Below are 24173 nucleotides of genomic sequence, written 5' to 3'. Positions count from 1 at the left end.
TCATTCCTGTTGAATAATCACAAACTCTAACCAACATGAAGAACGATCAGAAGGATCCTATAATGAATCATACACCACACTGTTATAGCAGCTTATTTTCTCTCGACACAAACTTCTAATCATTCACTCCAGGGAGAGCAAACGAGCCAACAGTAACATCCTGACTCCTTTCAGATGGGACGCATCTCTCACCTCTTTCCTAGAAAGTGGAAGGCGATAAACAAATAGAAAGAACACGAGTAAAACTTATAACTAAGATATAGTTACAATTCTAAATCACAAAGCATCGTTGGATTTCAAACAGGCCTCTTTTCAACAGTCCACAAGCTTAATTTCCATGCCACAAACAAGAAATCAACAAAGGATCAAATTAATTCTCCACAAAGCCCAGATGAAAAGTTAAACCACACAAATTTCACAATACAAACTAGAAAGTTTCACGTATTATAGTTCATAAATGGAGCTGTTATTAAGAGAATACATAGTTCATATATGAAGTAACAGGTACAGATTTTTGCCAATGTTTCCAACTATAGTTGGAAGGGGGAATTCAGATGATTCTTGGAAAAATGATATCAGGCGTAATCACCTGAACAATTATTCAGAAATTTGAATTCAATGATAAGTGGTGTAAGGTAAGACCTCTCCTCTCCTATGATAATTTGAAGATCCATTTTCAGTGCACTAAGACAAAAGATCGACAAGAAACTAAATACTCTAAAAAAGTAAGGGTTTATGCCTCAGGAATTAGATCAAACGAGCATCGACGAACTTCACTTACTACCGGCAGAGGCCTTCTGTTCTTCCGAATTGTTAGAACCCTCATTTACCTCGAGGACATTGGAATTTACATCCGGAGTCATTTCCTTCTCCAATTCGATAATCGCCTCCTCCTCCGCCATCTTCTCCGCCTTCAGAATCGGCTCGTAATAATCCGCATGAGCCTCCATACACTTCTTCAGAGCCCCAGTAACTTCAAAGCACTTCTCAACAATATCCTCCTTGCTCTTCTCCGCCTCCTCGATGCATTTCTCCCACTCTACGAAGCTGTCTTTGCAACCGCCCCCTTTCATAAACAAGCAAAACCCACACTCCCCCTCCTCTTCCTCTTCAGGATCCTCCCCTCCACTTTCGGGGATCTTTCCTGATTGATCTGGTTCCCCGGAAGATTTTTCCTCGGGAGGAATTGGGGATCCCGATTGTTGTTCATCCTCCAGGGTTTTAGTGGCGGCAGCGTTTGATTCTGCTCCTTGGAGTTTCGCATTCGAAGTGGACATCCTTGTCGGTGCCGGGGGAATCGTTGGATTCAAAGCTAGCTGCGGTGTTGTCGCTCCGTTCTTCCACCGCCGGCTTAAACCCCAAAAACCCTCCGATTACAGGACTTATTTACTTTCTCTTCCTTGTGGCTGAAGCTAAAACGGTCAAAGGATGAGCGCTGACAATAAATTTAGTTAAGAAAATAGGAACACCTACAATTTCAACCCTCTAAACATACTTTGATCCTTAAATACACCTCAAAATGGTTCCAAAATTGACTTAGCTTCAATTAAGTAAATTAATTTTATGCCAAATTTAAATTTTGTATTATGTAAAAAACTTATAAAAAATTTGATCTACACTCAATTAAATTTTACATTCCAATTTTAATGTAAAAGTTACATTTTTAGAGTATATACGAGAAGAGGAATCCGACACGATCGTACAAGGTCACAATTCAACCCAACACTTCTAAATTGAAGCAACAAGCAACGGACTAAGTACAAGTGAAAGAAGAAAAAACAGGCGTTACAAATATCGCCATGTCCCAGACTATTGCAAAGAAAACTTCACCAAAATAACTCAAATAAGTACCTTCAAGATCAAAGTTTCTTACTAATAGTTTCTTCGGTTCTTCTTTTCATTTACGTTTCACTATTTGAATCACAACCACTAGTGTTCAAAAAAAATAATACTATGAGAACTTGATTTTTGGAGAACGTTCAAAGAACATACTTCAACAAATAGATCATTTCTACGATTCCAAATAGATTATAAGTTCGAATTCTCATCCACACGAGAAGTCGAAGGCTTTGCAGTGGCTGAAGTTGACAAGAACTACAGCACATGAAGTCTCCAACCTGAATTCTCTTTCAATCATCCTTGCCATCATCATCGTCGTCGGAGTAGCTGAATGGAAGTGGAACAGACTTGAACGAGCGATACTTGTTAACGTTGTTCAGATGCTCGTTCTCCAAACTGATCACAAAAATCAATGTCAGCTCAAAACCAAAAGCCAAGACATACTGAGCTGCTCTGCATTAGAAAGTTACCTGAAGAAGTTCCAAAGGCCACGGCGAACGATTTCCAAGCACGATATCGACGTAACTGCGGCAAGTTTTTGAAACGAACGCAAGTTGAATGCTAACACCAGCTGAATCCAAGCAACTCTCAACACTACATTTACTATCTGTTCAGAATCCCATTGAAACATAATTGGATCAGTAGTGGGGAAAAAAGCATAAATGATTGGTTAAAGCAGGTAGCATTACCATGGCTGCAAAATAGACGCGCTTGTTGGACACTAATAGCCGGTCTCTCAAGTACTTGTTCTTCGAGTGTTTTCGCAGAAGTCCCCAGTCAACAACGTTGTCCCAGTATGTATTGATCAACATGGAAACTGCAGAACTAATCAAAGCTAGCACCATCCAGCTAACTCCCTTTCTTAACTCACAAGCAGTTCTAATCAGGACTGCAACGATCGTCGAGAGGTATTTCAGAGCGTTGTAGCCATGCATTGCTTCTTTTTCTTCGAGTAAACGACGAACGCACTGCATAACCATTAATACATGCATGAACATGATGAACATGATGAACTCCTGATTTAGGATATCAAAATCTAGAGAGAACCATTTGCAACGTAGCATGAATCTATTCTGAGAAGTAGTCTATGAATCACAGTTCACAACAGGTAAGTCCTTTTCTAACTTCAAGAAGAACAAAAGTAGACAGGGGAAGGTCAGATGATATAAGAAAAATCACCGCTGAAGCATGGAAGGGCGTTGAGTGGGAGGAATAAAGCAGAGAGACATTCACTTGAAGCCGGGTGCGGGAAGTACATGTAACAGCCCAAGGCCACCACAAACAGATTTTGTCCTCTTTGGACTTTCCCTTTCAGGCTTCCCCCAAGATTTTGAAAACGCGTCTGCTAGGGGGAGGTTTCCACGTTTACACACCCTTATAAAGAATGCTTCGTTCTCCTCTCCAACCAATGTGGGATCTCACAGCCCATGTAGCAGTATTCACTAAAGAAAGCATTTCTAAAATCGGGTTTTCGTATCCTCGGGAATGAAACTAGTACCTGGGGAGGGACGTAATGAAACGGCATACACTAGCCAGCTTAATTTTTTCACTAGCTTTGACAAAAGCATCAGTGGTCAAAAGATCGGTTCATACCTGTAAGAATCGCAGCCAAAATGGTATGACAGCGATAACGAAGGAGAGCGTATTGTAGACGCCATGCGTGTGGCACTTGCTTTGCTTCCTAGAGTGTTCTCCTAAACCGTAGTAGCAAATATACAGCACTATACATCTTGAAGCTTGCACCTAAAATCATTAGCAGCACAGCCCTCAACAACTAAGTTAACTTTCATTTTCCATCATACTAAGAAGTTTAAATGTAGAACCTGACTAGTAAGCTGATCCGCCAAGAAATAATCTGGAAACTTAACCTGCAAGTAAAAACAAAAATCCACTTAATCGAATCCGTTTTCGTTCTTGGTTTGTTCGGGCTCCTCTCAATCTCTCATTTACTCATCTTACTTTATTACCTTGCACAGAGGAGCAGATATACAGCGTAGAAAACTCCGTATAAAGGAAAAACGAACCGACTTGTATAGAATGTTGAACGGGCAAAAGGCGATGAGAAGAACAACCTACACAAAGGACAAACTTCTTCAGAGAGAATGTTGTATAAAGAGGAACTCTGTACAGTGTTTTAGTGATCTTACTGCTGCTGTGCCTAAAGGAACCTTCTCAGCTTCTGTTCGATACTTCCGAGTACTGGGGTCTCGGTCCAAGTATAAACTAGCCAGGAAGCTGGCCGATGCAAATACTGCAAGACCAACACCGAGCAGGAACACTTGCTGACAACCCAATTTAGTTCCTCTCTTGGAACCAAAGATAAATGGATAGTTAACTCCACAACATCTCCAGAAGTGCAAGTCTGCTGCATACATGAGCACATGTAGGACAATGAAGCCAAATAGACTGCAAGATAAATAGCTACTATCTCAGAGAAGACTTCTGGTGAAGCTAAGTACATGAGAACTGTAGGGAACTATTCCTACCTGTAGAGTGGAAATATATTTTCCATGTAATGTGTGCCATCTTCCCTCTCGAGCAATCGTTGAGATAAAATTTTCAAGACCGATGCGGCGAGTAGTGCCACCGTGCAACCAGATAGGAAGCCTGAAAATGAGGTGGGGAAATGAATCCAATCAGTCTGGGGAACTTACCAACATGATGTTTGTTGATGTCTACTTTTGTTTTAAGCAAGAACTTGATAAGAAAAAGGGAATCACCTGAAGAAAATGATACTCTGTGTTTTTCTCTTTTAGTTTTTGGCTTCAAAAGCTTCATTCCTTCTTTGTAATTTGAGTTTGAAAAGTTCTTGATGAAGGTAATTTCCACCATCTTCATGAGATCGGCAACCTAGTTAAGAAAAGAAATCAGCATCTACAGGCAAATAATACAATAAAGTAGATGGCCGAGTCAAGTATTCACGTTTTTGTCAAATTTTATGTAACAGCCCAAGTCCCCCGCTAGCAGATATTATCATATTTGAACTTTTCCTTACAGGCTTCCCCTCAAAGTTTTAAAACGCGTATGCTAGGAAAAGGTTCACACTCTTATAAGAAATGTTTTGTTTCCCTCTCCAATCGATGTGGGATCTCATAATTCACCCTCCTTGGGGGCACACCACACGGTACTTGGCTCGAATACCATTTGTAACAGTCCAAGTCTATCGCTAGCAGATATTGTCCTATTTAAGCTTTCCCATTCAGGCTTCTCCTCAAAGTATTGAAACGTGTTTGCTAGAGAGAGGTTTCCACACTCTTATAAGAAATGTTTCGTTCTCCTCTCCAACCGTTGTGGGATCTCACAATCCACCCTTTGGGGAGCCTAGTGTCATCGCTGGCACACCGCTCGACACCTGACTCTGATACCATTTGTAACAGCTCAAATCCACCGTTAGCAAATATTGTTCTATTTGGGCTTTCCCTTTTGGGCTCCCCTCAAAGTTTTAAAACGTGTATGCTAGGCAGAAGTTTCCACACCCTTATAAGAAATGTTTCATTCTCCTCTCCAACCAATGTGGGATCTCACAATCCACCTTCCTTAGGAGCCCAGAGTCATCATTGACACACCGAGCAGGAGAAACCTGAATCTCTAGGTGAGAACTCAAAGATTTATGATCATACCTCATCAGAAGTTCCTAGATAAGAATTGTCCACGATTTCCATGTATGACCTCCCTGCTGCCCTTGATGAAATCTGCACCCAATACAGGCAGGAAAGTATCAACACATACAGATCATATAAACATCTGGAACTTATAAAACATTGCTCCATTTTATAGAACATAATCCAGGAATCAAACTAAATATATTGCTATCGATTCAATGCCAGACCTTCTCATACTTTCTCAAGATTCTCGCAAATGCTGACAGGTTCATAAAACTGGTTCATCCCATTTCAAAAGTATAAAAACATGTTAATTCAGTGGTTGAATATCATAAATAACAGCATATAATCTTCTTTGTATATACCTGAATTGCTTTAACGAATAAAGCTTCTGGTAAAACTCAGCATATGCTTTTTTCAACTGTGCTTCAATCTTGCTTCGATCATCATCATCAGTAACCAAATCATCGAGGACTTTCACATGCTTGAGAATTTCTTGGGAATTTTGGCTGTTTTCCTTTGTTATTTCTTCTAAATGTTCGCTGCTACTTGCTTCTTTGTGAAGTTGTTCCAGTTGTGGACGGCTAATAGACTCTTTTTGAATCTTCCTTCGCAATGCAATCAAAGTCTCCATTTGTTTCTTTAGAACACTTGCTTCGTTGGTCACAGCCTCCACACTTTCCTTGTAAAAGGAATTCACCTTGTTGAGTTCTTCATCAAGTTTCTTAAAAAATTTCACCTCAATCTCTGATATCTCTTGGGACTTCCTGAAATCATATTGATCTTCGTTTTGGTTCTCAATATCTTTCCCGACATGGGATTTTCTTGGTTGAGAGATGAACTCACTGCATTTTCTGTCTACTGCTGGCTTCTTCTTTGAGTATCCAGATGATGCCCTAGATTTCTGAATCTGTTTCTCGCAGGAAATCTCGAGTAATAATCGTTTGAGGCCATTGTAATCCAGATAAGCGTCTGCCCATTCCGGCACCATTTGTTTCTTGAATTCGTTCTTGAACTTCATCCTTTGTGTTCGTTAAAATGTCAGTCAAGCTACACTGATGATTGATGAACATCGTAAAGATAACACAAGAATGTGAAAATCGACTTACCTTTGCTCTGTTTTTTTCCTTTCCCTGTTTCGATCTCAAAGCCTCCTCTGAACCGCTAAGCCTTCTAGCGTCGCCCAAAAATCGGATTCTTACAAGAGTGCGATTGCCGATGAGGCCAGCCAATCGAGTAAGCGACATTATCCGATTCCTGACAGAGTTTGAGCTCATTGGGCGAGTGACACACCCACAAATCGGTGGTATGTCGGCCATGCGGCAGCTCATGCTTGAGTGACGGTGTTGGAGACGATGCATCGTCACCATGGGAATCACACGCGTCCGGATTTGGAACGGAGTAAAGTACTTAATGGGAAAGAAATGGATATGGGAGATCACTACTTCATGATCCCATTGCCAATTTGTTATGAAACTCTGCTTGGTAAATCTGCATGGCCTGATAATCATGAATTTGCTATTTTTTTTAATGTTTAATTCTGTCGGTATTTATACTATATAATTTTTAGTGACGGCTCCCTATTCCAATTTTAGAACCGAATGTAACTATTGATTAGTTTAGTGTGAAATTGTATACCAATTGGAGATGAAACGAATCATTCTTTATAAAACTGTTAAGGGTGTGGAAATGAAGCATTCGGGTGTGAAAACCTCTCCCCAATAAATGTGTTTTAAAATCGTGAGGTTGACGACAATACAAGCTAAAATAGACAATATCTATTAGCGATAAGCTTGGACAGTTATAAATGGTATAAGAATCAGACATCAGACGATATGCTAACAGTGAGCTCGGACTATTACAAATGGTATCAGAGGTCGACGCTAGGCGATGTGCCAACAAGAATGTTAGGCCACCAAGGAAGGTGGATTGCTAACAGTGAGCTTGGACTGTTACAAATGGTATCAGAAGCCGATGCTAGGCGATCTGCCTGCGAGAATGTCAGGCCACCAAGGAAGGTGGATTGCTAACAGTGAGCTTGGACAGTTACAAATGGTATCAGAGGCCGACGCTAGGCAATGTGCCAGCAAGAATGTCAGGCCACCAAGGAAGGTGGATTGTGAAATACTACATCGATTGAGACAGTTATAAATGGTATCAGAATTGGACATTACTCACATACAACTTCGTCATTGCATACCTCAACAAATGCACGATCAAGTCTCTGAGGCAGAATTTGTTAAAAGATCCTAACGTTTACCCACAGCAAATTTTTTGAAATCATCTACGGAAGAAGAAGAACAAAGGCTAAAAGAGTCGCATTTCAGACATGGTAGAACTTAAGTTTGCTGGTTAAGTACAGAGCAAGGATGTGTTCAAAAGCTAATCAATGGTGTATGTTAAATCTTACAACCTGCGTCCTTTTGAAAGGGAAGTAGAGAAGCAAAATTCAAAGAACCTAATGAAGAAGAATACTCGAAAAGGAAACTATGGCCCCCTTTGTATGGGAAAGATTATTTGGGGATTTATGCGCTTACAGTCCGTCCTTTTTGCCCTGCATTGCCTCATCTGGCTGAGTTATCCTGCTCCCCTGTTCTTCCACTGCAACAATAGAAGTGAGGCAGCTTGACCTTACCACAACTCCTGCAATAACAACACAGTCAGCCCCATGAACATTCTTGAAAACTATGGCCATTTTATGTGCTGATTTTATCAAAATATCAGATTTTGGACAAGTCATATGAACCGAATATTTGTCATTTGCAAGACAAGATTGATGGAATCCTTATATGAGATCCCACATCGATTAGAGAGGGGAATCGATTAGAGAGGGGAACGAAGCATTCTTCATAAGGGTGTGGAAAGCTCTCCCTAGTAGACGCGTTTTAAAAACCTTGAGGGGAAGCCCGAAAGAAAAAATCCAAAGAGGACAATATCTACTAATGGTGGACTTGGGCTGTTATAAATAGTATCAAGGTCAGACACTAGGCTGTGTGCCAGCGGGGACGCTAAGCCTCAAAAGGGGTGGATTGTCAGATCTCACATGTGCCAGCGAGAACGCTGGGTCCTAAAGGGGAGTGGATTGTGAGATTCCACGTCGATTGGAGAAGGGAACGAAACATTTTTTATAAGGGTGTGGAAACCTCTTCCTAGTAGACGTGTTTTAAGAATCTTGAGGAAAAGTCCAAAGAGGACAATATTTGCTAGCAGTGGTCTTGGGATAAATGTTACACCTTAGATAAATTTTGAAAGAAAAATTAATGGATATTTTTCGGGCCGGTAGAATCAGGAGAGATTTGTTTGATGACAATCAAACATAAGAAATAAATGCAATGCAACCCATCAGCATGTGAAGAAAAATAAAGCAGCTTACACTTCGTTCGTTAGATAAAAACTACAATCTATGTTTCTTCGCTTCACTTCAGTGAGGCTAACATGTTAAAGATGTTACTAAACAAATTCTGCAATCAGAAACATTCTTATATTTACATTTCATGATGTTCTAAGTAAATATTATTCTGGGATTTATTTCAAACAAGATGCCAAGAATGAAGTAAAGAAAAGAAAAATTGAAACTCTGGCTAGCCATCACAGTCAATTGGCATCCTTGTCACTATCAGCCATGACACCAGCTGATTCCATTGTTTTCTTTCTTGAAAGACTACAAAGTAAATATAAGTTTTCTCTAACACTTGGCGTCAGCCACTAACAAGAGATAACCAATCGTCTCGGTGAACTGAACTACAGGTCTAACAATTTGTGAGAACTTAACTAGCATACTGAAATACATTTGAAATGACGCAAAAACTTACAAAATCACAATCAGGTAAGTTCAGGTCATGTGAAAAAACAGCTCCCCAACAATGATGCAATAATGTATGCAATTACTAGATGGTGAGTTTAACCACATATGTGGGGATGAGTAAGCCTCTGACCTCTTGATCGAGAGTATTTGTCTTACCAGTTGAGCTATGATTAGATGAACCGTGTTTTGATATCAAAATGAACAACATTCAAGCAGAGAAACCTTCCTAAAAGCTAAGATCAATGTTGAAGACTAATTTGTTAAGGCAAGGAGGGGAGAGCCTTACTTGCACCGAATTATAACTGGAATAGGTTTTAGAGCCTTTGGGCCATTTCTTATGCCCCTTTTATGTGGAGAAGTCTGCAAAATATAGACATGAACACTTTTCTCAAAATTCCCAATAAATCAAAAGAAGAACAAGTTATAGAACAGGAGCTTTCAAAATCTAGCAGAGTCCTAAATGAATGTTTCAAATATACATGAACAGAGTTATGTATTCAGATATCAACATGGTAGAGTCATAAGAATTTAAAGTCCAATAGAAAACATATGATATCAAGCGCTTCAACCAAAGAAACATAACAAGAATGAAGGTCTAAACAATATTAAAGACAAATCTGATATATCCTAAAGTACAAATGGAAATGCTCCCTAAAATATTCGGACGCTACAAGTTCATATCTAATACTTTCAATAACATCTTACATATCCCACAACTTCCATGTGAAATTTTAAGTTTAAACTTCTTCCATAAGTAACATATAGATTAAGTTTCTACTCTAAGAATAGGATCTTCTCAGCGTATGATTATTTGAAAATAGGAGGAAATTCAATACCTTCCTCTTAGGAACAGCCATGAGCTCCATCGACCCGGAAAAAGATAAACTAGGGAAACCAAATCCCACAATACTGCAATTGTTGATCCTATCCCTATCAGATTCATGGTTAAACTCCGGCAGAACAAGCGGCGGCGCGGAATCCTTACGGTCCATGATCCCAGATATCGGCGAAGAATGGGGTAAAACCTTAGTCATCGCCTTCAACCCAAACATCGAACCCGTCTGACCTTCGACCGCCCTCAAAATCCTCAACGCCATAGCTGCGAGCAAGTAGCAGTGCTGCTTTCAGTATACCGGCGGTGCAAATCGGCCTAAGATGACGACGGGGTTTTAGGAATTTGGAAATGCCCACAATACAAATCGACGGCGTCGTTTTAACGAGTCCAGGGCCAATGGGCCGGTAACAGGCTTGGATCCCTACGTTCGGCCCAAAAAGCCCAACGGCCGACATGACAGGAACATTTTGAACATATTAAACAATAAATTGGGAAATTGGAACGAAAATATAGATTTTTATATTTATTAATTTGATGCAAAAATAATTGAATAATAAGTTATCATCAATACCAATTTATAGACCTGTCTTCATCGGTCATGACTGATCTGTTAGCATGAGATCCTAACGCTACGTTGAGGTGAAAAGGGTAACGAAACATTTTTTGTAATACTGTGAAAACCTCTCTCAAAGTAGACGCGTTTTAAAAACGTTGAGGGAACCCAAAAGAAAAAAACCCAAAGACGACAATATATGTGGGCAACCGGTAAGACCAATGTTATGATCTGATCCAATACTGACTAATGGGTCTGTGTCCACCTAGATCATCGTCTAGTCGAGCCAAGAATGACGACCAAGCATCACCAAAAGTGAGTTCCAGTTTGATCGAATAGTTCTACATGTGAAATTGATCATGTTTTAACCAAGCTATGTTCTGTTTCTATAATCCGAGAAGTTGGTGTCTACCAATTTGATCCTTGAGATTTAACTGGTTAGTTTCCAATAAAACTTACGTAATTAAATTCACTCGTTTTTTTTATTGAGATATTTTATTGCTCAGGTTTGAATTGAATTCTTATAGAGAAGTTTAATTCAGGTGAAAATGAGTGGACGAAATATCATATACCAATATAAACATAGTTCAACTAATATTAAACATTTACTCTCAATTAAGAGGTTATAAGTTCGAATTCTCCACTTTCTTGATATTTAACGACATAAACTCTTTGAACTATACACGTTCAAGTTTTTGATTCATAAATTATAAGGTTGAATGTTCATGATGCGTCGAGACATAGCTATAGCCGAAAGAGTAATTAAAAGCACCAAAACAAGAACGGCACCAAAAGAGCCAATTAAAGATTGAGAGCTACGTCGACAAAAGGAGTTGAATTGGGAGCAAAACGAAGCCCAATTGACAACGTTGTTGCCCTGATACGCCAAGTAAACCACAGACGCCGCAACCGAAGCGCCGGCCGTCACAAGAGCCATAGCCATCTTCCATGCACATTTAAATCATTCATAAACAACCACCAAATGCACAACAAATGAGCAAAAATGGATGACAAAAAACTACACAAACAAAACATACCGTGTCAAAGATGAGCAAAGTGAGCCTTGGAGTGACTGATGCAACTTTCACCATTTGGAAGATGGATAGAGGTAGCGAAATAAAGAGATACGCACAGGCTACCGAATTCGCAAGCACGAAAAACCTATAACAATCAAAAAGGTGCATTGCCAACATAACTCAACTAGTCAAAACATAAGCAAGAAATTCGAGATTCGAGATTACATAAACATAGGGAGATCTTTATAAACGGCTTTGAATTGAGTCGACTGAGTTGAAAAGGGGAGAGTTTGATTGGCTGTGCCCATTACAATGGCACTGCACAGAGTACCCATGAGTGCTACTACTCTCAGCACTAAGTCCACTATGGGCAGCCCTCTCTGAGCCCCTCCTCCTCCAAATGGGTATCTAATTTTTGAACCCAATGGCACTTCACCCTCTGGTTTTGCCTTTGACTGATCCATTTCCATTTTGAAGGTCTTGCAAGTTCTTTCAATGCGTCTGTTTATAGGTCTTGTAAGGTTTAAGTACTGTGTGTTTGCAAGTGGGGTTTGCTTAAAGTGACAAACAAAAGTGGGTATTAGGTGAATTTGTGATGTGTTTGAGGATTTCATATGATCTAAGCCATAGTTGATTTGTAATTATGCCATTGGATGTTATGAGCTAGCTTGGCTGTTTTCTATTTTACCTGCTCGCTTTAGACTCGTGTTTATCTTGATTACTTCATTAAATATTTTTAATCCAAGATTATTTCCTCTCTTTCTTTCGAGTTTTCGCTCAAGGTTTTTAAAACGCGTATGCTAGGGAGAGGTTTCCACATTCTTATAAACAATGCTTCGTTCTCCACTCCAATTGACGTGGGATCTCACAATTCACCCTTCCCCCCTTGGGAGTCCGATGTCCTCGTTGGTACATCGTCCGGTGTCCCTTTCTCTTTGGGGCTTAGCGTCCTCGCTGACATATCACTTAGTGTCTGCCTCTGATACCATATGTAATAGAAGCCCACCACTCTCAGATATTGTCCTTTTTGGGCTTTCCCTTTCGAGCTTGTTTTTAAAACGTTGAGAGATTTCCACACCCTTATAAAAAAGTGCTTCGTTTTTTCTCCCCAACCAATGTGGGATCTCACAATAACGATGGATGATAGTGTAAGGAATAAAACGAGTTGAATTTGAGGGTAATTTTAGAATAAACGTTATTTAGGAGATACTTAGAGTGTGAGTTTGATTTAGGGTAAATTCGAATTGCCAAGCTGGAGAAACCAACAAGTTTAGTTAGGTTAGAATGTTTCTAAGGCTCGACTTCTTAAACTTACTGTACTCGAAACGCTTTTTTCGTAAAAGTACTAAAATTGCAAGAATAGTAACTAGTAATATATTTATTCATTCAAAATTGTTTCGGTCACCTCAAGTGTAATACTGGATGGTAGTGTAAGAAATAAAACGAGGTGAATTTAAGGGTGTTTTTGGAATCAACATTGTCTAGGAGATATTTAGAGTAAAGTCTTACTCGTACTTGAGAGGAGTTGCTAAACTCGAGAAACCAACGAAATTGAATAGTCAGGTCAGCATTTTCTCTGAGGCTCGACTTATTGAACCTAATGGACTCCAAATATGATTTTTCCGAACCCGTTCTTTATAAACCTTCTATTTAAACTCCAAAATTTATAATAATATTTAGTAACATATTTATTTAATGTTTGGTTCTTAAGCAAAATATTTTTAAATATTTTTGACGTTTTAAAAAAAGACAAATTTACTTGGGCCCAAAATGGAAAGCCCAATAATCACAATGGACGAGCAGCCCAGAATATGCGGCCCACGAACGCCATCACCAACCACGCGCTCTGATCTCATGTAATTCGCGTAAATTCTAGGCTTTGTTTGGTTGGTAAACGCAAACACTGTTCAATAAGACACTGGATTTAGGCAGAGGAAAGGAACAATCAGTATACACCGGATTTGCTTCTGATCCGTCCTCGGATCCTCCGCCTCTAATTTATTCATCAGTTCCGATTGCGATCTTAGCCTCCGGTAATGTAAGTTATTCATTAAACCTTCTTCGGATTTTGGATTATGAGATCGAACAACGATGGTCAATTAAATGACTGATAATCCGATTTCGTTGTTATCAGATTGTTATTGTTTTGGCACTGTCAATTCATTTCCTTAAGTCTGTGGAAGTTCGTTTGTAATTTAAATATCATGATTGCTTCTTGCAGGTGAAGTTCATATTGGTTTAGATTTAGCTCCATTAATGAATCGGATTAGTTCTGTTTGGACATGGGAGCAATGATATTGGGGTGAAGGTTTTGAATTCGAATTTCTTTGTTGTGGGTTGATTAAATACGTGATTTAATTTGCTACGTACGATTCTGGAAAATGTAAATTTGCTTAGGGTGATTGTGGAAACTGTACGATTGACAGAGCATCATAACTCATAAGATTTATTCCAAATTCCAATTTGAGGCATTGTTTTTTTCGGTCAATAATGGTACGAAAGAGGCTTTCTCTTTGTCGTTTTCTCCTACGTTTCGTGTTTGGTTGAAATAATTGACTTGTCATACTTCTCTATAAAATCCGGCATTTGGACCAATTACATCATTTCGGCTTCTGGTAAGTATATCATTTGAATTGATTTGGACCCGTATGTGTAATTATCTTGATGTGATTTAGTTAAATTTTCTAGAAATGGTAGCATTTTCGTGTGAAATGTTCTCTGTCAAAGGGCGCTTAACTTGTGAATGTGATTATGGAATTTGAACTGGGTTTTTTAGTCCGTGATTGTAGGTAAGTGATTTTTGAGCCACCCTTTTGACTTATTTTATCACTTGCAGTTTATATACCGTTCACCTTCGCGCATAGTTTTTGTAACGAAGGGGAACAATGTCAGAAAAAAATATCGAGCAAGTTAAGGAGAAAGTCATTGCTGATAATCTCCCACAAAATCAAGATCATTGTGAGAAGTTTGAGGAAGAAATACCAGGCCCAGATAAGAAAGAAGAAAATCCTATGCCTTCACAGCAGCAAGAGGTTAGTGCTGGTTCTGTATTTATGGTGTGCTTCTCTTGTGTGTGTCTGTCATTGGAGAATTTTGAAATGATCGATGTTTGAAATGTAATGTTTGCTATTTCCAGTTTTCTCAGTGTCATCAAGGTCCCCTTAGAAGGATTTCTTTAATGAAAATACTCAATTAGGAAATCTCTAATTTTTATGCAAAGTTTTTGATTTTGTAAGCAACTTTTTCTTGCCTTTGCATAAAGCTGACCATAAAGGGGAAAAGCTAAATAAAAATAGCCTTGATGAGGCAGGAGATAAAATGTTTCTTTCCCTGTCTTGTTCCTGTTTTTTACTGCATGTTGGTCATGTGGTGTCATCAAGGTTTGTCATAATTTGTTTGGTAACAGTCTGACATAATGGTTTTAAACAGGAGGAGATCATCAAGAAGAAGTACGGAGGAATAGTGCCAAAGAAGCCTCCTTTGATATCAAAAGTAATTATTGGTTATCTTTCAGTTACCCTTTTGGGATTTTACTTCGATTCAAGTCCTCTATGGTGACAACTGCAAATGTTCCTTTTGTCTAGGACCATGAACGTGCCTTTTTCGATTCTGCTGATTGGGCATTAGGGAAGGTACTCCTTTAGATTTTACTACAACTGCTAATTGGATGCTAAATATAATGATATGGATGAAATTTCGATCTTGATTGGATGACCCAAGTTTGATGCGATTGTCATGTCTAACTCCTCCTCCTTTGACTTCTGTAACAGCAAGGAGGTGCTCAAAAACCTAAAGGACCACTTGAAGCACTCAGGCCAAAGTTGCAGGTGCGTGATGTTTAATAAATAATAAAGAGTGGGGAATCTTTGTCTGTTCATTATACTTGACGTGTTTTTTAAATATATAAATCGCCTTTTGATCTTTAGTAATAGTTTAGTAGCTGTTAATCATTCTCCCACTTGCTAAAAACAAACCAAATGTTTAATGTGAAGTTGATTGGTCTTCCCGGAAAACAACTGAAACTTTAGTAAGATAATGTGCTGGATTGTGTCTTCCAAACTATATCTTTCCTGGATGTGATCTGAAAGACCACTTGGAATCCATACAGGATATTACGTCTTTGCTTAAATTGGTGTGGTTTGCTTTCCTTTGAGACTTGTCTTTCCTCTACCTGTGCTTCTTTTCATCGCAAAAAAGAGGGAAAAAGAAGAACGAAAAATAAAGCACCATTTCAAATGGAATGTGTTGTTCATTGTGTTCGTATATTTAGTGGAGTGATTATGCTGTTTATAGTATTTGCTGATGTTTTTATTACCATTTTTGTTATGATCAGCCAACCCCACATCAGCAAGTCCGTTCAAGGCGCTCGGCTTATGCTCCTGCTGATGCCGATGATGGTGAAGGTATGAGCCACATTTTCTCCTTTTTTACAGCCAAGTCTTCTAATTTACGACAGGAAATGATAAATACTTTGCTTTATTCTTCTGCTTCCCGCAGGGCATGAAGGCAATATCGTCGACCCCGCTGCAGAAGAGGATCAGCAACCCACATTAGAAAGTGGCTGTAATGATCACGTTTCTGAGGAAAAAGCGTGCAAGGAATAGCTGTCTGGACGAAAGAACTTGATCTATTCATACTGAGCAGCATCCTAAAGTCCTTTAATGATACCAATAAGTGAAACATGCTGAATTTTAAGCTTCACTTGTTATGATTGATCGTGCTATGTGGGACGTTGTAATGCCTTCTATGCTTTAAAGTTATGAATTCAATCCTTAGATTGCATTCGAGAATTATTTAGTCTTATAGCTAGCTTTTGCTGGCTCAAGGGCATTCAATACCACATGTTATACACCAATATACCTTCTGTTATAATGCAGAATTTATACCTCTAGGTTTCCTATTTTGCATTTCGTGCACGTTCTAAAACTTTTGAGTTAAGTAGTGATTATCACCATCCGATTCTTTTACGATCGAAAGATAATTGGTTAAGGATAATTTTAGAACTGGCCGAGCCTTGAACGTTCAAGGGTTAGTTGTACTAATTTCTTGTCTGTCCAGTAAAATTGGAATAAGAATTGAGAAGATAACAAGTGGTTTATGCTTAGATTGATTCACGAATCGTGTGGTTACCTTTTTTAATAACGACGACAAATATCTCTGCAATCACACACACAAAGCAACATGATCCTTTACGCTTCTCCACCAAGCTCAATCATCTTCTCCAAACGCAATGCGCCTCAACAAGCCACGCCAATAAGACCATCGCCCTCCAACTGTGCGCGCCAGAGCAGTCAAGAAGCGCCAAATGGAGCCAATCCGAAGCCACTATCACCATTCCCACGCTTGTTTTGCCACAACCATTGTTCTTGCATATGCGGAAGGAGGCTTTTCATTGAAGCAGCAGCGACTTCTCTGTTCCCTCTAAGTTCTTCAATGGCTTCTTCTAATTCATCCTCTGATTACACAGTACGTATTTTCTTTCTAAGCACACTGATGGGGTTTTCTCCTTATCCAGTTTCCTACTAAAACCCAGATGGTAAAGTTCATCAGTTTTGTTGTGTGTAGACTATATTGAACAAAGTTCATCCTCCTAAGCCAGATTGGTACGAGGATTTCTACGCGTCTGTTCTAGCTAATGGCATGAAATTGTACGAAGCGGAGGTTGGAGCTAACTTACGTTACAATTGATTAGAGTCTGTGAGTCGCTAACATTGTTTTCTATGTTTTTTTGCAATCTTTCATACTTAGATTGCAGATTACAAGTCCCAGATGTTTGCCACTTTAAGAGGGAAGGCCCAGAAAGTCCTGGAGATCGGAATTGGCGCGGGTCCTAACCTTAAATATTACGCTGGGGAAGAAGGTATGAAGGTTTATGGTGTGGATCCAAACCCCAAGATGGAGAAATATGCTCGCGAAGCAGCACAGAATGCTGGTCTGCCAGCTGATAACTTTGAGTTTAAACAAGCGGTATGCACTTTATAGAACTCTGCTGTTCCTTACAGAACTTCATAGAATTATTGATAGAAGCAGTGCAGTATTTTCAGGTCCCTGTCTCTGTTCTTGAATGTGAAAACCTTTCTGATTTAGGTTAATTATTTGACCCATGAACATCCCAGTTGGTACAAATGGGTTCCTTTTTTTCAACATTATTGGTTTGACAAGTCTGATGGATAGGGTAACTTCCATTGCATTATCAGTAAAGTTTTGTGCCTTTTTACCTACTTTGTTTGACGAGAAATGTTGTGTTTCTGAGGTATTAAAGCCATTGGATGCATCCTTAGAACTAGAAGTTGATATCAATTTGTAAGAGTTGGTTGTGCTTTCAAGGTTTTATATTTGAAAAATGATGTTTACTCGTTATGGAAACATAGATTTATTGATATCTATGATCTTTGGCTAGGTCGGGGAGGCTATACCATTACCCGATGCTTCTGTCGATGTTGTCGTTGGAACACTCGTCTTATGTTCTGTGTCGAATGTCGACATGACTCTAAAGGGTAATACCTTCTTTTCATTATAGTTTGATGGAGAATTTGACATCTTTTAGTTAGATAAATGATGTTTCCAAAACTCAGAAACTTCAAATAGGCAACTTCATAGAACGGAATCTGAGAACTGAGATTGACTTTGCTTCTGCCTTTTGGAAATCTGTCGATTGCTTGATTGATGATAGCTTAACAATGTATAGTTGCTTAGGAATTCATTCATCGTGGAGGTCTGTGATTTCTAACATGGTATCAGAATCGTGTCCTTAACATAGTCATGTTAATAGAATCCTCAAATGTCGAACAAAAAAGTTGTGAGCCTTGAAGGTGTAGTCAAAAGTGACTCAAATGTCGAACAAATGGTGTACTTTGTTCGAGGGCTCCAGAGAAGGAGTCGAGCCTCGATTAGGGGAGGCTATTTGAGAGCTCCATAGGCCTCAAGAGAGGCTATATAGTGTACTTTGTTCGAAGGGAGGATTGAGGATTATTGAAAGGAGTAGTTCCACGTTAGCTAATTAAGAGGAAAATCATGGGTTATAAGTAAGAAAAACTATCTCCATTCGTACGAGGCCTTTGGGAGAAACCAAAAGCAAAGCCATGAGAACTTATGCTCAAAGTAGACAATATCATATCATTGTAGAGATCCGTGATTCCTAATATTTTACTTAAGAGTCTGTCAAATAGACTAAACGGGTTCTTGAATCTCAACAAAAGCTGCATTTCTTTTGGTGGTGTGCAGAGGTGAAGAGGGTTCTGAGACCCAATGGACTATACATATTCGTCGAACACGTGGCTGCAGAAGGTATAACACCGAATCTTACCTATTCATCGGTTCAGGAAAACCGCTTATTTAGACATAACATAACCAATGGGACACCTTTGTTATTGTTGTTGTTGTTGTTGTTATGTCGATGTAGAAGGAACCGTGCTTCGGTTTGTACAAGACGTGCTCGATCCCCTACAGCAGTTAGTTTCTGATGGATGTCACCTCACCCGGAGGACAGGGCAGAGTATAAGTGAAGCAGGGTTTTCAAATGTTGATCTAAACATGGCTTCCTTCTCTAATGCTGCCTTCATAAATCCTCAAGTTTATGGAGTTGCTCATAGATGACAAGAAATGGAACACCTGTTCCCACATTTTCATTGTCTTTTCTTCTATGCTTTGTTTCTTTGCTGCAGGCCCATCTTTGAAGCAGGAGAAACACTGATAAATCAACCATGAGCTTCAATATCTGTTCTCGTTCGTCCATTCATCTCTTCCACCGGTCGGGTCAGGTCAGAGTAGAGACAAAGAAGCCTTCTCCATTTCTGTTCCCGTTCTCGCCTCTTAATTCATATTTTCATATTTGCAAAAAATTTCATTTATTTTTACGGGAGCATAGTGAATTTACAGGAACATATATTTTTCTATATATATATATACTTTTTGAAAATTATTTATTTCAAAAAAAAAAAAAAATTAATGGGTAATTTTTATTAAAAAAAATATATAAAAAAATCTTTAATTCTATTTTTGTATTTATTTATATCTGAATTAAAATAAAAAATTAAAAAAGTATATGCAATTAATGATAGAATTAATTATAGAATGTGATATTATTTTAGAATATCTCTAAATAATATGCTATTCAACATGTATTTATACATAATTAATTATCCTATGAATTCTTATAATAATATATAGATTGAATGAATACTTTTGACAAAGTTGTTGAGTTTGATTATTAATGCAATTATTGGTACTATTTAATCTCCTAACTAATAAATACAACAATCATAGCCTAAAAAAGAAAAATACATATTTTATTAAATTATAATAATTGTATTTTTTTATTTAAAAAATAGTTTAATTTTTGTTTTGCATGCAAATGATTGCTTTAATGGAAACTTAGGGTATATTACTTGTCCAAAATTATAAATAAAGAATTGCGTGAGGACTTTACTGCAAAGTTTCAGATATTTAAGGGGTGTCAATGCAATTTCGTGCAACTTTAACACCCTTTGCGAAAAAGTTCCTAACTCCTTTCTGGCTGCACTTATACAAACAAAGCTTACAGTTCTCCTCCCTTCGTCTCCGACAAACTAGGGTTTTCTTTCCGTTCCGACAGCCGGTGATTGGTGTCGCTCGGGCTTTCCCTTCAGAATCGATGCTTTTCTGTCTCTGAAAATGTAAGGACCTTTTTGTTCCTCGAAGCTTTGTGTAATTTCGTCATTTGTTCTTTGAGGAACTGTTTTGATTACTGCCCTAAACTTTAGGCTCAATTTTTTGTATGATTGTTTCTCTGTGTTCGTTTTCGTAAGTGTGGAAGCCTTTTTCCCCTTTTTTTTTCGTTTTCTTTTTATCTTTTTCCCATGGTCCATGTTCTGTGTCTTCTTTTCTCCTTCCATCTTTCTTCGTGAATAGTTTTCGTTTTCTAGTGCTTTACTTTTACCTCTGCAATTATTTCGTGTCAAATTATTGTGGATTCTTGTTTATTTCGCCTTCAATTTTCGAAGTCTGGGTTTCCTTTTCTGTAGATTTCATTTATGGTTGTTGAACATATATGTATATAATTACAGGGAATTTGTAAGCTGGCTTGTTCACCTCTGATTTTGATTATTTGATGATTTTCTGGTTTCATTTAATTTTTGGGCTTCCTTGGGGGTGGGGGTGCTCGACGTCGATAGTTCTGTCTACTATTTGCATGATTCTTTGCTTATAATGTATGTTGTTTACCTGTTTGCAGTTCATAACTTCATAATGTGCTCGTTAAATTGCATATGCGCTTTCTTACTGTTGGATTGATATGGTTATGACTTATTATGGCTACCATTTTTTTTTTCTGATGGCAGTTAAGCTGTGGTTGGCTCATGACTTTGTAGAGATTCTGGGACAGAACTGAGTCTGTGCTTGTTATCTGTTGGAGAGAGTAAAGGCATTTGTGAATTTTTTAGAAACTTTAGAGGTCGTTCGCTTATCGGAGTGTGGATTTTGGCTTCCAAATGTTGCTGTATTTCACGATGTAGCTTGAAATAAAGAAGTATACGACATAAAAGTAATTTAAGTGGCATGATTTCTGGTTTGTGTTTTAAGAGTTGAGCACGAGCAGAGACGGTCTAAGGAAGCTGATAGCTAAATGGGGTCTCTCTGTTGTGTGGCTGCGAGACCACATGGATCGAATGCAGCTAGCAGGGACTGGTCTCTGGGTCCTCACGAGCCTTTCTGGCATACAAATACAAGCTTTTCACCGCCTCCATCAAGATGGGATATCCAGTTTCAATCTGATGGGTTGCCACATGGTTGGCATGATGGTGTGCAACTGTACGGGTCATCTACATCATCTAATAGTAAAGAAAGTCGCAGCTGGATAAGGGGCAACAACCATCTTTATGCTCACACTTCTGCATCTGATGGTGCTGGGTTGTTTTTGAGTAGTCCATCTGACATCTCACAAGGCCCTCAATGGACACCTCCAGCAATTCAGGAAATCAATATTGATGGTCATGAAACTTCAACCAAAAGGGGTACTATTACTGTTATTACACCATGTTTTTCTGTAACCATATCGTTTCTCTCATCATTGCGGGTGCATATGAAACTTCATGGGCAATTGAGTAATCTGCTGTTGAATTCAATGTCTTTCTTGGGCTATATTTTTCTGGGTTCTAAAAAGAGTAGAATTGTTACTTTCTTATCATGGTAGAATCATTTCCTATGGTGTATGTGCGCTTGCTGCACGCACAAACATGTTGTCGTTACGGTTAATCATTTCCTATGGGGGGGGGGGGGGGNTATTGTCCTCTTTAGGCTTTTCCTTCTAGGCTTCCCCTCAAGGTTTTAAAACGTGTTTGCTAGGGAGAGATTTTCACACTCTTATAAGGAATATTTCGCTCCCTCTCTAACCAATGTAGGATCTCACAATGCACCCCCTTGGGAGCCAAGCGTCCTCGTTGGCACACCATCCGGTGTCGACTCTGATACCATTTGTAACAGTCCAAGCTCACCGCTAATAGATATTGTCCGCTTTGACCCGTTACTTATTGCCGTCAGTCTCACGGTTATAAAACGCGTTCACTAGGGAGAGGTTCCCACACTCTTATAAGGAATGTTTTGTTTCCCTCTCCAACCGATATGGGATCTCACATGTACAGTGTCCTCTATGTGCAGGAGAAAAGGGGGATGTCGTTTCCATCACGGACAATGGGGAATCATTATTTGATAATTTAGAGTATGGAAACTGTCCTTGGACTTTCACACCCATGAGCCTGATAGCCCCCACTTCCAAACATGACCATTGAGGCAAACTCGTGTCTGCTCTGATGAAACGATCTGTAGTCTTTTTTTTGGTCATCTTCCCCTTTAATTAGCTTTTTCTTGTTTAAGTTCTTAAATGCCTTCAAGGGAAGGATACCATTTTAAACTAGTGAGTCTCACCCTGCCCTTTGGCTATATTCAATTAGTTTCATCCCCGTGTTAGAGTGAATTTTGCATGAAATTTATGGACAAGCACAAATCACGACGTCCTCTAGCAGCTAGATCTACTAGTTTAACTTTCCCCTGTGTGATATTATGATTTGATCTATAGATTCTGATTATATTAAGAAAATTTCCTTGCGTATCTCTGCCCCGAGATGTTCCATCAGTTTTTACTTCAGATTATTGCTGCTTATATATATTACTGAGAATGGCATGGCATACTTAAGTATAGGAATCAGCTTTGTTTTTCCGCCTTATAATGGCTCTGCATCAACTGAACTGTTCTATTGTCTTACTTGTTCTCTAGATCCTTCATTGAGGACATTTTCCTTTTGGCCTGCAGCAGAGGTACTACTGAGTTCTATGTCATCTCCCTGATACAGTGATTAGCATAAAGTTAGCAAATTATAAGTAGTTTTCATTGAACTTTGCAGGCTACCTCTGAAAATCCAGATAGTGGGAGCTCTACTTTCTCACATTCAGACAGTAGTGACGAGCCTACGGTCAAGTTACGCTCAGCCTCTAATTGGAACTTCACGAGTCGTCGCTCTTTCATGTCCAAACCTATTCATCCTTTGGTCATTCCTATGCAAAACTCGCCTGGAGAAGCTTTTGAATCTACCAATTTAGGGTTCCTTGAGTTTGATTCTCCTACTCCTCAAAGAGACACCCAACAATGGAGCAGTGCAAGTAGTAGCATTGATTTTGCTGATGTGTCTGAGCCACTTGAATCAGACATCTATTTTAGATCATCATGTAAATCTGATGGTTTCAGATGTGGTTTATGTGAAAGATTTCTTTCACAAAGATCACCATGGAGTTCACGTCGAATCGTGAGAAGTGCTGATATGCCAGTTGCTGGCGTTCTTTCATGTCGACATGTTTTTCATGCTGAATGCTTGGATCAAACTACTCCAAAGATTCGTAAAAGTGACCCACCTTGCCCACTTTGTTTGAAACATGAGGATAACCATTCGCCTGAGCAACGAGCAAATTCGAGATTGAGGAATGCAAATTCCTTACCAAGGCCTAGACCCTCAACCAGTGAAGACGGTCCACCAAGGCCATGGGGTTGTGCTCAGGTAGGGGACTGTGTTGAAGGTGCCTTACATGCACCTCCACGAAATTCGATGCTTTTCGTTAATCGAAATCGTGTAAAGAACCTTTCTTTCAAGGGAAATTCAAGCAAAGAATTTCCAGGAAAGTTGAGAAAAAGTGGCTCATACTCTTCACGATTGGTGAGTGGAAGACCATTTGATCAAGAATTTGTTGGCTGTTCAAGAACTTCAGCTGGACCCAGCATGAAACGATGATTGAAATATGTAGATAGCCATGAAAATAGACGTTTCTAAGAACGTTTCTTTTCGAATAAGCTTCCCCTGTATTTTTGCTTGTTCATTCCAAATTCTTCAGCTGGTAACATCTTAGCTTCTTTAGAGTATTAGATTTATCTATTGATGTATAGTTGATTTGTGGTATTTCATGATGAACATAAACTAAAAAATTAGGCTTTTTTTTTTTTTTTTTTTTTTTTTTTTTTTTTTTTTTTTTTTTTTTTTTTTTTTTTTTTTTTTTTTTTTTT

At 38.9% G+C, this 24173-nt stretch overlaps 7 protein-coding genes across 12 annotated transcripts; 3 read left to right on the top strand and 4 right to left on the bottom strand.

Annotated features, from left to right (window-relative positions):
* Nucleotides 1-354: 354 nt before the first annotated feature.
* LOC111802412 lies at nt 355-1461 on the bottom strand. The gene has a single exon (XM_023686762.1). It carries the CDS (start codon nt 1275-1277, stop codon nt 774-776), a length of 504 nt encoding a protein of 167 aa, XP_023542530.1. The 5' UTR covers nt 1278-1461; the 3' UTR covers nt 355-773.
* A 374-nt stretch (nt 1462-1835) lies between these two features.
* Nucleotides 1836-6877, bottom strand: LOC111801580 (phosphate transporter PHO1 homolog 10-like). 2 transcript variants are annotated; one of them, XM_023685607.1, is made up of 13 exons: nt 6551-6877; nt 5807-6463; nt 5669-5717; nt 5460-5531; nt 4560-4689; nt 4326-4446; nt 3987-4245; nt 3807-3911; nt 3663-3707; nt 3433-3582; nt 2529-2807; nt 2310-2446; nt 1836-2235 (listed from the first exon to the last, which is right to left on the bottom strand). In XM_023685607.1, the coding sequence occupies exons 2-13, from the start codon at nt 6460-6462 to the stop codon at nt 2130-2132; spliced, it is 2109 nt and encodes a 702-aa protein (XP_023541375.1). In that variant the 5' UTR covers nt 6463; nt 6551-6877; the 3' UTR covers nt 1836-2129. The 2 variants fall into 2 exon arrangements, with proteins under 2 accessions (XP_023541375.1, XP_023541376.1); XM_023685608.1 differs by lacking the exons at nt 1836-2235; nt 2310-2446; nt 2529-2807 and adding an exon at nt 3194-3337.
* An 853-nt stretch (nt 6878-7730) lies between these two features.
* Nucleotides 7731-10437, bottom strand: LOC111801437. Its single transcript, XM_023685436.1, has 3 exons — nt 10083-10437; nt 9533-9606; nt 7731-8084 (listed from the first exon to the last, which is right to left on the bottom strand). Exons 1-3 carry the CDS (start codon nt 10341-10343, stop codon nt 8006-8008), a joined length of 414 nt encoding a protein of 137 aa, XP_023541204.1. The 5' UTR covers nt 10344-10437; the 3' UTR covers nt 7731-8005.
* Nucleotides 10438-11334: 897 nt separating this feature from the next.
* LOC111802010 (casparian strip membrane protein 3-like) lies at nt 11335-12143 on the bottom strand. Its single transcript, XM_023686267.1, has 3 exons — nt 11876-12143; nt 11672-11795; nt 11335-11577 (listed from the first exon to the last, which is right to left on the bottom strand). The coding sequence occupies exons 1-3, from the start codon at nt 12118-12120 to the stop codon at nt 11335-11337; spliced, it is 612 nt and encodes a 203-aa protein (XP_023542035.1). The 5' UTR covers nt 12121-12143.
* A 1389-nt stretch (nt 12144-13532) lies between these two features.
* Nucleotides 13533-16553, top strand: LOC111802733. 4 transcript variants are annotated; one of them, XM_023687207.1, is made up of 8 exons: nt 13533-13688; nt 13872-13952; nt 14487-14682; nt 15080-15142; nt 15235-15282; nt 15421-15477; nt 15984-16053; nt 16148-16553. In XM_023687207.1, the coding sequence occupies exons 3-8, from the start codon at nt 14536-14538 to the stop codon at nt 16252-16254; spliced, it is 492 nt and encodes a 163-aa protein (XP_023542975.1). In that variant the 5' UTR covers nt 13533-13688; nt 13872-13952; nt 14487-14535; the 3' UTR covers nt 16255-16553. The 4 variants fall into 4 exon arrangements, with proteins under 4 accessions (XP_023542975.1, XP_023542974.1, XP_023542976.1 ...); XM_023687206.1 differs by having other exon boundaries at nt 13872-13958; XM_023687208.1 differs by lacking the exon at nt 13872-13952 and having other exon boundaries at nt 13533-13683.
* Nucleotides 16554-16816: 263 nt separating this feature from the next.
* Nucleotides 16817-19272, top strand: LOC111802731 (methyltransferase-like protein 7A). 2 transcript variants are annotated; one of them, XM_023687203.1, is made up of 6 exons: nt 16817-17116; nt 17216-17311; nt 17399-17617; nt 18051-18147; nt 18875-18937; nt 19056-19272. In XM_023687203.1, the coding sequence occupies exons 1-6, from the start codon at nt 16832-16834 to the stop codon at nt 19244-19246; spliced, it is 951 nt and encodes a 316-aa protein (XP_023542971.1). In that variant the 5' UTR covers nt 16817-16831; the 3' UTR covers nt 19247-19272. The 2 variants fall into 2 exon arrangements, with proteins under 2 accessions (XP_023542971.1, XP_023542970.1); XM_023687202.1 differs by having other exon boundaries at nt 19053-19272.
* Nucleotides 19273-20221: 949 nt separating this feature from the next.
* On the top strand, nt 20222-24069 carry LOC111802729. The gene is made up of 4 exons (XM_023687197.1): nt 20222-20304; nt 20968-21639; nt 22899-22939; nt 23026-24069. The coding sequence occupies exons 2-4, from the start codon at nt 21252-21254 to the stop codon at nt 23902-23904; spliced, it is 1308 nt and encodes a 435-aa protein (XP_023542965.1). The 5' UTR covers nt 20222-20304; nt 20968-21251; the 3' UTR covers nt 23905-24069.
* The last annotated feature ends 104 nt before the right edge of the window (nt 24070-24173 follow it).

This window comes from Cucurbita pepo, chromosome LG09, assembly GCF_002806865.2.
Source record: "Cucurbita pepo subsp. pepo cultivar mu-cu-16 chromosome LG09, ASM280686v2, whole genome shotgun sequence".
Taxonomy (NCBI): Eukaryota; Viridiplantae; Streptophyta; class Magnoliopsida; order Cucurbitales; family Cucurbitaceae; genus Cucurbita; species Cucurbita pepo.
This window is presented reverse-complemented; position numbering and strand designations above follow the sequence as displayed.